This window comes from Protopterus annectens, chromosome 6.part1, assembly GCF_019279795.1.
Source record: "Protopterus annectens isolate FY-2018-M chromosome 6.part1, PAN1.0, whole genome shotgun sequence".
Classification (NCBI taxonomy): domain Eukaryota; kingdom Metazoa; phylum Chordata; order Ceratodontiformes; family Protopteridae; genus Protopterus; species Protopterus annectens.
This window is the reverse complement of record NC_056738.1, coordinates 279242044-279258176: the sequence shown is the minus strand read 5'-3', so window position 1 is coordinate 279258176 and position 16133 is coordinate 279242044. Positions and strand designations below refer to the sequence as shown.

The 16133-nt window shown below is 38.2% G+C and overlaps 1 protein-coding gene across 1 annotated transcript in view; it reads right to left on the bottom strand.

Moving 5' to 3' along the window:
* Positions 1–16133, bottom strand: part of LOC122805511 — a 2681670-nt gene that overhangs the window by 876027 nt on the left and 1789510 nt on the right. Inside the window, exon 7 of the mRNA XM_044075707.1 lies at positions 1938–1983. Coding sequence (XP_043931642.1) covers positions 1938–1983 — 46 coding nt within the window. The remainder of the gene's footprint in view (positions 1–1937; positions 1984–16133) is intronic.

Below are 16133 nucleotides of genomic sequence, written 5' to 3'. Positions count from 1 at the left end.
CCACATCTGCACCAAACATAGGCACAGCATCAGCAAACACGTGGGCAGACAGCTTTGTGTTAGCCATGGGCTACAGCACATGGAGCTGATGTTAGCACTGTTTGGTCCTCAGATTCTTCATCCAACCTGATGGTGATGTTCAGTGTAGGCTGGACAGCAGCAGAATCGGTATGCATCTTTTAGGCTTTCTTAAGTGCTGAACATCTAGGCATACGGATTTGGCCATGGTACTCTGAGCCAAAAACTTCAAATTATGGATCTCAGATAAATGGAAGGAGACGACAGATGAACGTGGAGTGTCTTAGGAACAAATACCTGACAAATCTCACACTGCATATGGTCGTGTGTAGCAACAAACCAAAAAAGGCAATTCTTCTGTCTGTCTTTAGGGGGAATCTGTCTCCCACAATCACATGTTCCCCTCATGGATGACATGTAATCTAAAGAAAAATGGAGAAATAAGGAAGGAAGAGACCCCAATGGGACACATATTTAGAAGTCTCAGTAGTTGAACCAACTCGGAGAACAACATGCAGAAGAAATTCAAAGGTAGCATTCAGATGGGTGGCAAACAAGTTCTGAGGATTAGGAATTCACATATGTACCTTATGCCTTGCACGTGTAAGGCGAAAAGACTTTAGTAAGCTGGCCGGGCATTCACCTATAGTCAACAGGATATCCCAAGAGTGAAGAATACCGCAAAATAAATAAGATAAAGAAGGACATCTGGTTCTATCACTGCCTGGGACAGAATGTGATGAAGGACAGGTGGAAATAACAGAGTCTGGTCTTATGGAAGAGGGACCCCCCCCCCCCAGAAAGGAGGAATTTTCTTCCATTGTCATCTGTAACCGTGATGAATTATCATCAGAACCCATTTGTTTGAAACTATTTGTTGCCAAAGAGAAAAATGGAGATTCAGACTTTCTGAAATGGAGGGGGTGTCAAGGTCCCTTGCATAGTCATTCTCACATGTTGAACTGTCCCTGGCATTGGGTGTCTCTGGAATTCTTTTTGAAACACCCCTTACCATATTTTCTTAAATGCCTGTTTACCTGGGTTTTGATGAGACTGTTTATGGGGGTGGGGGGGGGGGTTGGCCAAAATTGGATGAAGGGTTAAAGAATCCCTTAAAGAAAAGAAACCTGAGAAGTATTACGGATTCTGTGTACCAACTTACCCTCTAATCACACTTTTTGATCATATCTGCAGCACAGGGGCCAACAACTATATCTCAATCCAAAGGATATTTAAAACTCATTTTAACATCATAATGGGATTAGAAATTGATGAAGATCAGTATTTGTAAATCTTTTATTTGATAGTTAAATGTAGCAGCCAGTTGACTTCAAAATGACAATCCATCAAAAATCGTAATTTGTTTTGACTGAAACCTAATTTTTTTCTGCATAAAGTTAACATCTTTATACCTTTTAAGCGATAATGGTGTAAAATGGCATTTAAACCATTTTCTTTAAAATGTAAGAGGTCGGTATTCATCTCTCTTTGGTTGTAAAAGCAAAATATAATGGCAGTTTGTAGGGCACTGCCCCACTGTCTTTCCAGGAAAATGTTAAGAGATCATATTAAACCATTTGAGACGCACGCAGTTAAATGCCATGTGCAAAATCACCTTTAAGCAGTCACAGTTTGGGGAAGGTGTTCTTGAAAATTTTCAGTAGACTGAATATATATGTCCTCCAACGTCCACAATGAAGATGTCCCTAAACATGCCAGTAGTAGTATATCAACTAGTGCACAGATTATTAAGCCTATCTCATGCCAATACCTCTTTAAATAGCTTCTGTTTAGAAATAACTTATAATTGAGCATTATACAAGCATATTTTACCATGATACTTCTATATTTTAACTACAGATAAAATATAAGTGAACATTATACTTTGTTAGCATTTAGAACATTGTTTGTTTACGTACCGGATTTTGCTGTAACAGACTTTGGCCTTTCTGAATAAGGAGTTTCCTAAAAAAGAAAAAATATACAGAAAAATATATTAACTTTTTTGTATGAGTAAACCTACCATACAACATAAAAATATTACCTGATTGCCTGCATGTTTTTGATTTATTCATTTAACATCTCCAAACCTCTATTATGGTTTTATGATATCAAAATTCAACTCACATGTACCACTAAAGCAAAGAATAAGATTTCCCATTTTGTATGTTTTCTAGACTTAATGTAGAAAATGTACATTTACAAAAAAAATCTATTAAGCATATTTGAATGATTACAGAAAATTGAAGGCCATATTACAATGCAGCTCTTGAATATTTATGTAGCAGAAGGAACTGGAGAGATGAGTCTTCACTGAGAGATGCTATTTTGTGCTCAAGGACAGACTGACTAATGAGGAACAGAGAATGCTGACATGACCAGGACCCGAATGGTATGTCTGTGACACCTTACTTGCCATGCCAGTTGGATTTTCACATTCCATTAAACAGAAGAAATCCATACTAGTTGAAACATTTGTTATTGAGGTTTATAAATCATGTTAGAGTGATTTGTCATAAATACAGAATGAAAATAAGTAAACTGGTGTGATATAGTTATAACAGAATAAATACTCTTTTGATATTTAAAAATAGTTACATTTAATGTCAAAACTTTCCTCTTAATGTTGCAAAAGCAAAATTGCATTTTCAAGAAAAAAAAGTGCAGTTTCAGTGTAACCTCCTCATTTATTCATCTGCTGTTTTCTACTACAGCACAGGTCAAGAACAATCCTTTCTTTCACTAGACTTGACTTCTTAGCTTACAGCAAAAGTTAGGGTTTCCAGTTTTCTTGCAGATGTCAGATCAAACTTCTCTGAGATTCATTTTATTCCACGTCTGTGTAATACAGAAATAAAAAGTACAGTTTCTTTCAACACTCAAAGCATAAAAATGTCTTATTTTCTCCCTTCAGATTATTTTCCCTTCTCCCATAATTCTCATCTGTTAACTTTTGTTTTATTTAAGGGTATAATTCCTCCTTGAAGGAAAAAAAAAATCATGCATGCATTCCTTGATTCTTAACACCTAATGTGAAAAGCACACAACTACTCCTACAAAGTCCAGAAAGCAACATCTGTAGCTTTCTGAACCAGGAGTTCCAGAAACAGTTCCTGCAATTCTTATTTCATAAGGTGAGATGTTGTAACAGTAACAGAGAAAAAATAGAATTTGGTGAAATCTCACAACTAATTTGCAGGAAACAAAAACAATGCAGCAGCAATGGAATTGCAATTTTAGTTTCTTACTACTTTATAAAAATAAAATACCAACAGTATATACTGTAATAACATATACCATGTACATACAGGAAACACAAGCTACAAAATTAGTGAAACAATACAATAAAATGATACCCAATGTGTAAATAAACATACAGACTTATGCCCTAGGAAAGTTCATCTATGAAGCAAAAGGGGTCTGTTTTCTTACAGTGGGTTAACTGACATATATTGCCCTTAAAGGGGGCTGAAAGCAGCAAACACCTCTTCACTGACCCATATTTATTGAAAGCTGAATTTGTCAAATGATCGTTCCCTCGAACATTTTCCAAAGGTAAGTAACCAGTAGACTAACCTAATGACAGCATCAGAGACAGAAAATTTAAAACACACATTTGTGACCCCCCCCCCAACTAAATATACCATTTTCAATATCGAACTACAGTGGGGAAAAGGGCAAATTCCCAATGACAGTCCACTGGTTACTTACCATGGGAAAAATTGATCGACAAATTCAGCTTTCAATAAATACTGGTAGATGAAGAGGTATTTGCTGCTTTCAGATTTTGACGATATAATCTAGACCTCCTTAAAGGCAGGTGTCATGCATTAAGAGTGTTTTGTTGGAAAGTTATTCAGACGTTTTTCTTAGATACTTATATTTACTTGATTTCATTTCATAAGCTTACCTACTTTGGGAGACAGGCACCTGTGTCTGTTTCCCTTTCAGAAAGTGTAATCTATTCCCTGAATCTAATATTTACAGTTGCTGTGTACAGTCTATTGTTGTGGTTTGTGGGAACATGCATCTCATCTCATCTCATAAATACATTTTTTATATTTTGTATCATGCTAAGGAACTGTGCATTTTTTAGTATCTGTAGGTAAATATTATATTTGAACACTAGATGGTGCTAACACCTGCTGATTATGAATTGTATTAAATTATTATATTTGTATTATTTATGTATCTTAAATGTATTTATAATAGTATTTAGGTTAAGTTGGTTTTAGGTATTATGCCAATATTGGTAGTTTTTAAAATGCGTTTTATAGATGTTGCTTTTATATGTTAAGTAGAAATGTTTAGGTTGTTTCCTATGGAAGTGCCTATTAAATAGTATTTAAATGTTTTATTGATTAATTAGGTAATTAGCCTAAAGCATATTTAAAGATAGGGGTGGAACCATTATGTATTCAGTTACACATCAGAAGAAGTTATACGAAACGAAAACGCACCATGTTCTGTAATTGGCGTTTATGTGTGATACGTGTATTGGAGTGCTGTGAGTCACATTAAAGTGTTTGAAGCACAACTAAGGAGTCGAGCCTCTTGTTCTTCTCGAGTGCCTTTTGTTGAAGTTGGACTGTTTTCGGCACTTGTCCGTGCTTTATCTGTTTCAAGTCCTTTAGTATTTCATACTGTTTGCTTAAGTGATCACAAACTCCTGTTAAGACTTCCTACATAATGTTTATGGGAATGCATAGGATTACAGATATATTGAATGTAAGCCTCATTGCATGTTTTAATAAACAGTTTGTCTAACGCAATGTGGATTCAAAACAGTGTATCTAATCAATGGAACACAGCAGAGTTATTTTTTTCTCTGTCACTCTTCCACCCAGAAATTAAAGTATCTCTTTGGAATAATCCACAAGAGAAATGCAAGGACATCTATTGAATTGCTTGTTTCACTTGATTTTTGATTAGCCAGTACCTTGGTGTTTCATATAACAGCCCTGTAAGGCTGTTGATGGGCTTACGATCTGTGAACCTTTAGTATTCCAACCCATGAAGATAAGGAGTAAGATTCTGAAGAAAGCATACTACCCTCTGCCGGTCCATCACTGCAATGACATATGGATTCAGATAAGCAATAATGAATATTATAATAGTCTTTTCGGGTCTATATTATAAACATGAAAGCTCTAAATAGCGAATACATCTACATTGACACATAAAGGTCGATGTACAAAAAGAGCGAAATATGTAATCGGCGAAAATGAAAACACCGAACATATTTCGTCAACCAATAGCGCCATGCAGGTAAGCTCAAACTAATAAATAAACTTAAATTAACACACATTTGCAGGGGGGAAAGCCCCCCTTCAGCCCCCACACCCCAACCTACTTAAATATACCAACTCTGAAACCGCACTACAGTGGGGGGAAAAAGATATATTTCCTCATCCCCACAATTGCCCTGCTGGCCAAGCAAATATTTTCAGTGTCTTCATTTTTGTCGATTACGTATTTTGCTCTTTTTGTACATCGACCTTTCTGTGTCGATGTAGATGTATTCACTATTTTGAGCTTATGTGTTTATAATATAGACCCGTCTTTTCCACTGCCACACTCTAAGGAAGATTATTTAAGCATTTACCTCTAATCCCAATACATCTAAGCAATTATGAGATCATAATGGATTCCATCCAGTGCATAATGAACTCAGAATCCTAATAAGTAATAAGTATGCCAAAGGAATGTGTTTTACTTCATCACTCCTAAATCTCATTAACTAATCAAAAATTACAGAAAGCTGTTCTAGATTAACAAAACATAGTAATCTTTAAGTGTGGAACCTTGAAAGACACTGCATAAAATATGCAACACTGGACCAGCTGCCCTACCTTTTGCAATCACTGCTTGGTATTATCACTATAGGTGGAACTGGCTGCGCAGTTTTGGTTGGCCTGCTCTGCACAGTTATCTTTTTTTATCTGTAGGTCACTACGGCATTCCAGCTAGTATTCAAGGAACCAAACAGTCAGATAATTAGTTACATTATTAAGGTACACTAACTACATCCTTATACTCTCTTAATTAAGTTTTACTTGGGAAATAATGAAACCATTGTTTCAGATGATAAAGTATTTTTTATGCATTCTTAACCTGTTTACTTTCTAAGCCATTTTGAATCACTCAGACTATTTTCCTCTGTTCCAATTTTTAAGTGAATATGCAATGCAACTGTGTAACAGCTCAAATTGTGAAAGACTACTGAAAAATTAATGTTATCATTCTAAATGTCCACTTTGAAGGTCTGGGCATTCTTTTACAGAATGATCTTTCTAATGAATGATTCTATTTACGGTACATGCTACTATGCTGTATTCATAGACTGGGGCTTCACAAAAGACTTATGGATATTTGCAAATAGCGGCGGTACATGGATATGCAAATAAGATCAGCAAAAGTCATTTGTGATGAATACAGAAAAGCAACCATTTTTTTTGAAAACATACCCATTTATCTCAAAAGGGTAAGTTGTATAAATGTCTGTATTATGAAGTTATGAATTGCTTGGCAAAATCATGAGGGTCTGTATTTTTTTTTTTGCATATAGTGGCTGAGCACATCTGAGCACAGTCAAGCTTAAGATGTTTAAGTAAAGCCGCAGGCTGCACAGCACTTAAATGGATGTTTTATAAAGAAGAGGGTTATAATGCTTTATAAAGGGGTATCCGTTTGTGAACACCCTGATGGTTTCATTAAAGAAAAGGGGAGACAAAACAAAGAGGGGAACACACAAGGGAAGCATCAACGTGGTTTATGCAGGAGGAGGTGGGAGAGGATGACACAATGTTTTCATGGGGGGGCAGACCCCTTATTTTGTAAAACTTTTTATATCTGAGTGTAGTATGGGTGGGGAATGGGTAGGAGGGTGTAGGAGAAAGGGTAAGGCAAGAAGGGCTGAGGAAGTGCCAGCTGGAACCCCAGTCCACAGAGCCTTAAACACATCCATTGCCAGAAGGTGTTGCAGTGGAGGACCCCAATTTTTAGGGGTAGGGGCCTGTGCTGGTGAGGTGGTCAGCATCAACTGAATGATTGTATCTGGTACATACTGAAGACAGGCTTCAACTGGCTCAGTTCTCCTGTCCACTACCAAGCTCCAAAGCCCTCTTCCTGTAATTCCTGCCAGACATCCCAGAGTGCCTGCAGGACTGGCACCTCCAGTCCGACACTGAGAGGATGTCCCTGGATGGGCAGAGAGTGATCTGTCCCTAGCCTTGGAGCAACATGCCTAGCCTGTTCCTCTGGGATTTGAAGCTGCAAATAAAGGAAAATAAATAGGACAGACAAACCAATAAAGGAGAAAGAAATGCATAATTAAAATAAGATAAAAGGGGGTTGGGAGAGACAAAACAGAAAACGCACAATAAATCCACAAAATAATGTTTGCATGATACTTTATATACTACTGAAATATTGCAATAAAATCTTTATTTAAAACTTGTGTACAGGAAGTGCTTATGCATACAATGGCAGTATAGTGATTTGGGATTTTTTTGCACTTGGGAAGAATGATATGAGTAGTGCTTATGCATACTTCAGATGAATTCAAATGGCAATGGGGTTGTGACTTCTTGAAGAGATGTGTGTATCTCAAGTAACATGCATGCAGTATATTCAGTACAGTGCTAAAAACACCCTTTGTAATTATTCAAAGTAATCAAGTTAAAAGCAGTAACAGTTTGAACTGTAATGGTTTCAGTTACATTTCTTTCATCTGCCAAGCTATAAAAATAATTTTCTTACTACCAATAAAGGAGACAGTTGGAAAAAAAAAAAGAGTATAGCAGTTGTACATGCACATACTTTCATTTGAACAGTAATGTAATGATTTTAAAACATGTTTGCATGATTCATATTACAAACTAATAAGAATTCTGTTGGACTTCAGTTATACTTGCCAAAAGATTCAACATGTCTTTCTACTGGTCAGCATTGTTGCTGGTGATTATATTGTATTTCTTCCTCAGCTATAATTAAAAGAGAAGGCAATTGTTATACATATGTCTGTATTCCTGTCCAAGCAATAACTCCTTTTTGTTTTCTTTTTTTATTTTCTCTTACATATGCATAGCTGTATGAATCAGTACAATACCGTGTCAATATTCCCTATCATTCAAAAGGAAAATAGGTATGAAATGTATGAAATGTGTGTGGAATGTGGAATACTGTGTTAAAAAGCACTAAAAATATGATAGCCAACCACAGCAGTTCTGTGATCTTGTCGCACCAAAAAAATACCGCAGTTCTGGCAAGGGCAACCTGCAATCCTTCTGTGCTAGGCAGAAGCAGAACATGCTGACAGAGGAATTGCAGGCAGCCTGAAGTAGGCAAGCACAAAGGGACACAGGGTAGATAGAAAGAACTACTGAAACAGGGGGCACAGGAGGAGGCAGCAGAAACCTCCTGCTATCCTTCCTTGATGTGTTTTTGGAGTGGTTTGTCTCTGGTTTTGCTCCTGCATCTTACAGCCACAGTAGGTTTCAGTAGATCTTTCTGCCTACCCCACATTTCTCAAAGCAACCCCCACCCCCCTTCCACAACCTCCACTCTAACAAAGGTATGGTGTCTCCGACCTCATGATCCATGATGTATGTGCAGTTAGAAATACTTTTGAACAAAACCGTGGTAAGCAACTGTTTTAGTTATATTGTTACGGCCTACACAAAGCTGGCGGCAAGTAATGTAATGATTACAAGTCATTTTATGCAATAGTAATACATTTTAAATATGTAATTGTAATTTTAATTTCATTGTTTATAAATCGAGTCACAAATACTTCTACCTGTAATCCAGTATATGATTTACAGAGTTACATGCACATATTTTAATAACTTATGACACACATTTGTATATATATATATATATATATATATATATATATATATATATATATATATATATATTACTAAAATCTGTTAACACATTACTGATATGAATATCTGTTAAAAAATCATGTATGATTACAAACATGCTTATGATTTCCTCTACCTTTCATAACAGCCTGACAGGTAATATTTTCAAGGCCACATATCTTTCTTTGAACTACCTGTATTAATGCCATCTTGTTAAACTAATTGTTTTTTTATCTTTAATGTGACTCATTTAAGAAACCTTTTTTTTTTTACTTACTATAACACTCTCGCTGCAACCTAGTCTACCCACTCAGCCAGCTGCTCAAAGCAATGCTTCTGCAAATCATTGTAACACTGACAGTGATAGCACTGCTGTCTGGAGCAGGTTATACGCATCATTGTTGATAAGTCTTCACCCGACTCTTATCAGATATTGATTTTTTTCCAGTTACTGTGTATTGTGCATGCCCCACTTTCATCCTGATATGAATCATTCAGAAGGTAAGGCATGATCATGGTCTCCTTATCAGACCAGCTAGGACCATGGCCTCATGCCTTCTCATTAGTTGCCATCTTTCGAAGTGCCAGAGCAAGAATGAGAAAAGTATAGTAAGGGATGTATTAAGCAGGGTAAGAACTATTACCTATGGGGTGTGGCATCACCTTAACCAAACCCTTCTAACTAGCATGGTCAATATAACAACTATTGGTTTAACCAAAACTCCTTTACATGATTTTTTTTTTTCTTAAAGGAAACCAGTTACCTTTCCCTTCTATGCTTGACTAAAATAGAAATATATGATTAATAATCTTTATTGATAATGCTCATTGGTAAAGGTTATTTTTGTTGTACCCTAATACCAGTATGTGTCACGTTGTACAGCAGAATTTTTTTCCTTTTTTTATTGGGGGGGGGTACATTTCACTGTGTGTTCATTTTAAGTTTTAGGAAGTTATGTTTTGCTAAGTGCTAGAATATGAAACACAATGTTGGATGGACAAGGATTATATTTCAAATTGCTGCAAACCTGACATTTAGTTGACTCCATTTTTTTTAACTACATTCTGATTTTGGCTAGTCTAGGGCCTTTTGCTCTTTCCAGTGACAAGCTTGGTATAGCTGCAGACTGCAGAACTGTTCACAGAGCATCTATGTCACTCTGAAATGCGGTCATAATCGACAAAATGACGAAAATCTCCAATACATCTTAAGACATGTTTGATACTACTACTATTGTCTTTTCTAGGCAATGCCAAACTGAAAGTACTTATGACATAGCAAATCAAAACCAAGAAAATTTAAAGGTATTGTTCAATGCTAGGAACCTAAACAAAAAACTCCACTCCCTGGAAACTCTTTTTACCCTACATAATGCTGATGTCTGTGCGGTCTGAGAGACATGATTTAAAGTCACGGAGGGCACACCAACAATGCAGGGTTATAATGCCTTCCACACATTTAGACCAGCTACTTCACAGGCAGGGACTAAAGGTGGAAGTGTGCCTATTTACATTAAAAATAAATATACTTCAAGGCTGGTCAAACAGGACAATGCACTTGAGCTTCTCCATGCTCAAATCACCGTAGGTAAAATCCAATACTACTTCCTTGCAAGCTATAGGTCCCCTTTTATGACCCAGAAAACCCATACCATGTATTTAAACTTATTAGAAACACTAATCATTCAACCCAATACCATATTCATGGGTGACTTTAATTACCCCACTATTAACTGGGAATCCTATACCACGCCAAACAAACATGCACAGAGAGTCCTGGATTTTGTAAATACAAACTCTCTGGACCAGATAGTCAATACACCAACCAAGGGTACAGCCATACTGGATCTGGTCCTCAATAATATAGGAAAGTGCTGCACACCCCCTACTGTAAGGGTCTATACTAAAAGAATGAATGTTCAAAGTTGCGAATGCTCAGATGAGCGAAAATGCAGCTACTCGTTTTTATTTATTTTTTTTTTAATTGCAGTACAGTGAAGATCAGATTATTTGCCCTTTCTTCATTGTAGTGCAATCTCGGAGTTGGAATATGTATTTAGCGGGGGGTACAGCCCCCCACAATAACGTTTTCAAGTTGCTGCATTTTTGCTCATCTGAACGTTTGCAATTTTGAATATTCGTTCTTTTAATATAGACCCTACTGTAATGCCTTCCCTAGTTAGGTCAGACCACAAAATGGTCTCCTTTGAAGTAAACATAAAACCTTCTCCCCCGGCTAAACCAGGAATATTCAGGAACTATTCTAAGGCTAACTTACTCCTATGAAGTAAGAACCTGGCAAAATTTCAAGCCCCTATAAACCCTGAGAACACTTCTGCCTATGCAGAACTGTTCACAGAAACCCTGTACAAGCATGTTAATAGCTGCATAGAGTCAGCTGCACTCACCACAAAGAAGTACAGAACTAACTCAAAAAAAAAAAAAAAAAAAAAAAAAAAAAGCTACCCTGGTAGAATCACAGAATCAACTGCATGTATAACAGGAGGAAGAAAATCATGGCAAAAATTAGGAGGTGCAGCACCCAGCAGGATAAAAGCACTCTAATTAAACTAAACAAAACTCAGAGGACAAATAGTCTACCAAAGCCAAATCTGAGGTAAGTTTGGCCTCCCAGGCCAAGGACAACCAAAAGCATTCTTTAGCTACATCCACAAGCTCAAAGGCAATACACAATTGTGTGCAGAGCTCATTGTAAATTGAGCCACCTATACTGAGCCAGAAGACATAGCAAACCTCCTGGCTAATAAATTCAGCTCCAACTTTACTCCTCTCTCCCCCTCAACCTTCCCTCAGGAAATATCATCAAATATAACTCCCCTACTAACACTAGGGAACAGGTCCTTAATGCTCTCTCTAAGACCAAGAACACTGCATCAATGTGCCCAGACAATGTCCCAGGATGCCTTCTAAATAGCATGAAACATGACCTATCAGGGCCTCTGGAATTACTGTTTAACTGTAGCCTCCAAACAGGCTTCATCTCATGAATGGAGAAAGGCAACAGTCATCCCGCTGCACAAAGATGGGTCATCTACAGACCCTGGAAACTACATACCCATAAGTCTCACTAGCCTTATATGTAAAGCCATGCGAAGAATTATTGAGATTATCAACAGAGATAGAGTAAACCTCCAGACACTGGACCCGACCCAGTTCGGCTTCATTAAGGACAGATCATGCCTACTCAACCTGGTGGACTTCTTTGAGAAGGTCACCAAAGCAATGGATGATGGCAAAATCATTCACACCGCCTACCTTGACCTGGCCAAGGCATTTGACACAATACCCCACTCGGGCATTGTTGACAAACTCAAGAGGTTAGGTACAAACCTGTATGTCACCCAGTGGAAAGCCAACTTGCTTACAGATAGGACCCAAGAAGTTAGAATTGGGGAGTCCATCTCTACAAAGAGGCCAGTCACAAGTGGAGTCCCTCAGGGATCAGTCCTTGGCCAGCTCCTTTTTGGCATCTACTTCTCAAAAGTCAAGGCCAATGTCAGTGGTCTGTGGCTGACAAAATTTGCAGATGATTGCAAATTAGGAGCTGTCACTGAATCTCACACTGACACAAATGTTTCCAGGAGGGGCTGACACAGACAAACAACTGGTGTCAGAGTCATGGACTAAACTAAATGCCAAGAAATACATAAGAGTATCCTTTGGAAAGTCATCCATCCCTGGTAAATATCATATTGATGACAACACACTCCTTAGAGTTGACCCAGTAGTCAGGGATTCAGGGATGCACACAGATAGTAATCTAGCCTTTGATCATCACGTGTCTACATTGGTGAGGAAATCATTCTATGTTGTGCAACTTATAAACAAAGGTATGGCATCTAAGTCCAAGGAAGTCATTGTTCCACTGTATTCACCATTCATCAGACCTATCATTGAGTACAATGTCCCCTTGGATATGTACCTAACCAGGCATATCCAATAACTGGAACATCCACAGAGGTTCATCACTAAAAGAAAACAGGGCATAGGTAATATGTCTTATGCAGAATGCCTCAAGGCCCTATCCATGCATTCTGTCTCCTACAGGCTTTTCAGGGGAAATCTATGCCTGACATACAGGGCATTGTCAGACCTCACTCTGGTGGACCTCCTGCAATATCCACAAAACAAACAGTACCAGAATTACCCATTCTAAAGACTTAAACCTTACCTTTCATATAAATAGGACCTGCTGGAGAGATAGGTATGTATCCCAGAGGCTACCCCATCTATGGAACAGGCTCCCCATCCATGTGAAGCAGAGTTCCTCCGTAATCTAATTCAAGTGGAACTTGGACAATTAGATGTGAAACCAGCAATTCATCCCTGGTTTGGCACCTATGTCTCTGATGCAAACAGGTAACCTGTAAATGGTTCATCTCCCAGGCCCATGCTTACACATCATGTGTATCAGAACTCGTCAGAGATTTGGGATGCATGGCTAACCTTAAAAAGGCTCTTGTGGTCGTAAGCCTAGTAAACACCTATGAACCTACGATTCACAGAGATGCATGTAAATTAGCCTAATTTGCATAAAATGTGTAAGGGTCATAGATTTTTCCCAATAATTTGAGCATTGCAATATTAATTTGCCAATAGCAGAGACAGGCAGCAAATACTTTATGATACCACAAACAAACTACAGTAAAAAAATATTTTTTAAAAATATTTGATAAGAAATACTTAAAAATATTATTTCATTATTGAATTAAAGGTCATTTGCAATTAACTTATACGTATAATGTGCATGTTATGATAACATTGACTGGTTGGTAGAGTCCTGTCGTTTTGAAGTTGGATTTCATGACAGAAGCAGTGGAAATGATTACTGATGCTATAAAATGATCACCACTCTGGTATAATTTTCTGATTGTCTATACATGGACCTAATGCAGTAATTTACTACTGAAGATTTGCTGTGCTAATGTATGATGAATCTGTTTTTTTCGGGTGAAAGTCTGGGAATAAAAATGGCAGTGCTATCAGTATATGAAAATGGCAGAGGTTAGGGCAAAGAGGGCAAAGATGCTTTTTGTGACAAAAGTGATTGTATTCATGACCTGAATGAACCATAGGTAACACATTTCACTTTTACATGGATAAACTAAGATTGCTATTATGTAACTATATGGTTTGTGCTAAGTAACAGTTTAATTCAGGTGACAGGAAGACTTGGACAATGTTTGTACTGTAAAACCTGACTATATCCGAACATTACCATCATACTTTCCGACAGTGCCCCTCCCCCATTTTTTACATGTAGTACTGATGGAAAAAACGGGCTACAAACAGATTAAGGATAACTTCAGCCATGAGGAAAATTGTGTCTTAAAGACAGGAATTAGCAGATATGTGAAACTTCTTTTTGTGAAGGGGGCACAGACAAGCCAAGAGGAACAAGACCTGGAATTAAGCAGTTGTTGAAATCAATGCAGTGAGGTAGAAACCAAGCACAGTCACAGTGTAGGAAAAGGGCAAGTGATATAGTAGCACATGCTAAAAGTAAGGCCAGACAGAATGCAATTTCCCACATCACCACATGGGGAGGGGGGCTCCAAAACATATTTAATTAAATCTAGATGAGGAATAAAAAGAAGTTATGTACCTACCATAACGTTCAATGTTAGTTGTCCTCATCTCGCCTTCTGTCTAGCTGGTTGTGATCGGAGCGCTCCGATCCTCAGCTCTGTCTCGGTTATCTTCTATAGCTCGAGAGCTGTTTACTGGCTCGAGGCTACCCCTTATCCCATGATGCCTAGCAATAGCTACCCAGATCTCATTTGAAATAGCTAACCCCAGACATAGCCAGAGAATAAACCTGTCCTAACAAATAGGTTGAGTATACCTGTCATACTCTTTAAGTCAGTAGAGGAAACAAACCAGAAAACACTCAGCCAGTGAAACCAGAACTCCTCTTGGTCCAATAGGACAGGGGGACGGAGGGTGGGACGCAAGAAAGAAGGCGAGATGAAGACAACTAACATGGAATGTTATGGTAGGTACATAACTTCTTTATGTTATGTTCTCTATCTCGCCTTCATTCTTGCTGGTTGGGACAGCGTCCCTAGCACCTACAGTCCTGGGCGGCTCATTGGAACAGACTCTTCAGAACAATGGAACCAAAGTCAGCTCTGCTCCTGGAGACCATATCTAGCTTGTAATGAGAAATAAAGGTATGAGGATTTGCCCACGTAACAGCTGCACAGATAGAATCCATGGGCAACCTACATTGGAAGGCTACAGAGGTGGCCAAGGCCCTAGTAGAATTACCTTTCAGTTTAATAGGTAACTCTTTGTTCCTTAATTGATAAATGAAAGTAATAGTGTGAGACAACCACCTGGACAAGGTCACCTTGGAAACTGGGAGACCTTGTTTGCCTAGAGCATAGGAAAGGAATAGTTGGTCCGACTTCCTTATTTCTTTAGTCCTATGCAGGTAAAAACGCAATAGTCTATGAACGTCCAATTGGTGTAATTTGTACTCTGCCTTGTTGGTGTGGTTAGGGAAAAACACAGGAAGGTCTAAGATTGGTTTAAATTAATTTCTGAGCAGACTTTTGGAAGAAATGAAGGATTAATCCTCAGAGCAATCTTGTCCTTATGAAAAACCAAGTATGGAGGATGAACACATAGTGCCTGAAGTTCAGAGACGTGTCTGGCTGAAGTAATAGCTACCAGAAAGAGTGCCTTCCAAGATAGAAACATAATGGAGCAGGACGTTGCTGGTTCAAAAGGGGGCAGAGTTATAGAAGTTAGTACCAAATTAAGGTCCCAAGGAGGAGGCAGATCTCTCACTGGAGGCCTAAGGAGAGTGGTCCCTCTCAAAAAAGCTTTACAGAGCTTATGAGACGTAATGTTTGAATTTGACAAAACAACATGAAATTTAGAAATGGCCGCTAATTTAACCCTGATTGTAGCAGAAGCGGACCTGGAATGAAAAAGTTGTGCTAGGAATTCCAGAATTTTGTGGACTGGAGCTGAACTGAAAAGGGATCTATGTTCCTAGTCTCTGCCATTTCCATTTACTAGCATAAGTTTTTCTGGTTGTAGACTTGTGAGAGGAGACAATAATTTCATGTACAGCTGGGGAAATGCTGGGAAGCCTGGCTAAGGTTGGAAGTGGAGCAACCAAGCTGTGAGCTGGAGAGTTTGGAGGGATTAATGCAACCTGCCTGATTGATGAATCAGTACGTCTGGAATCGGATCCAGAGTCTAAGGCTGATC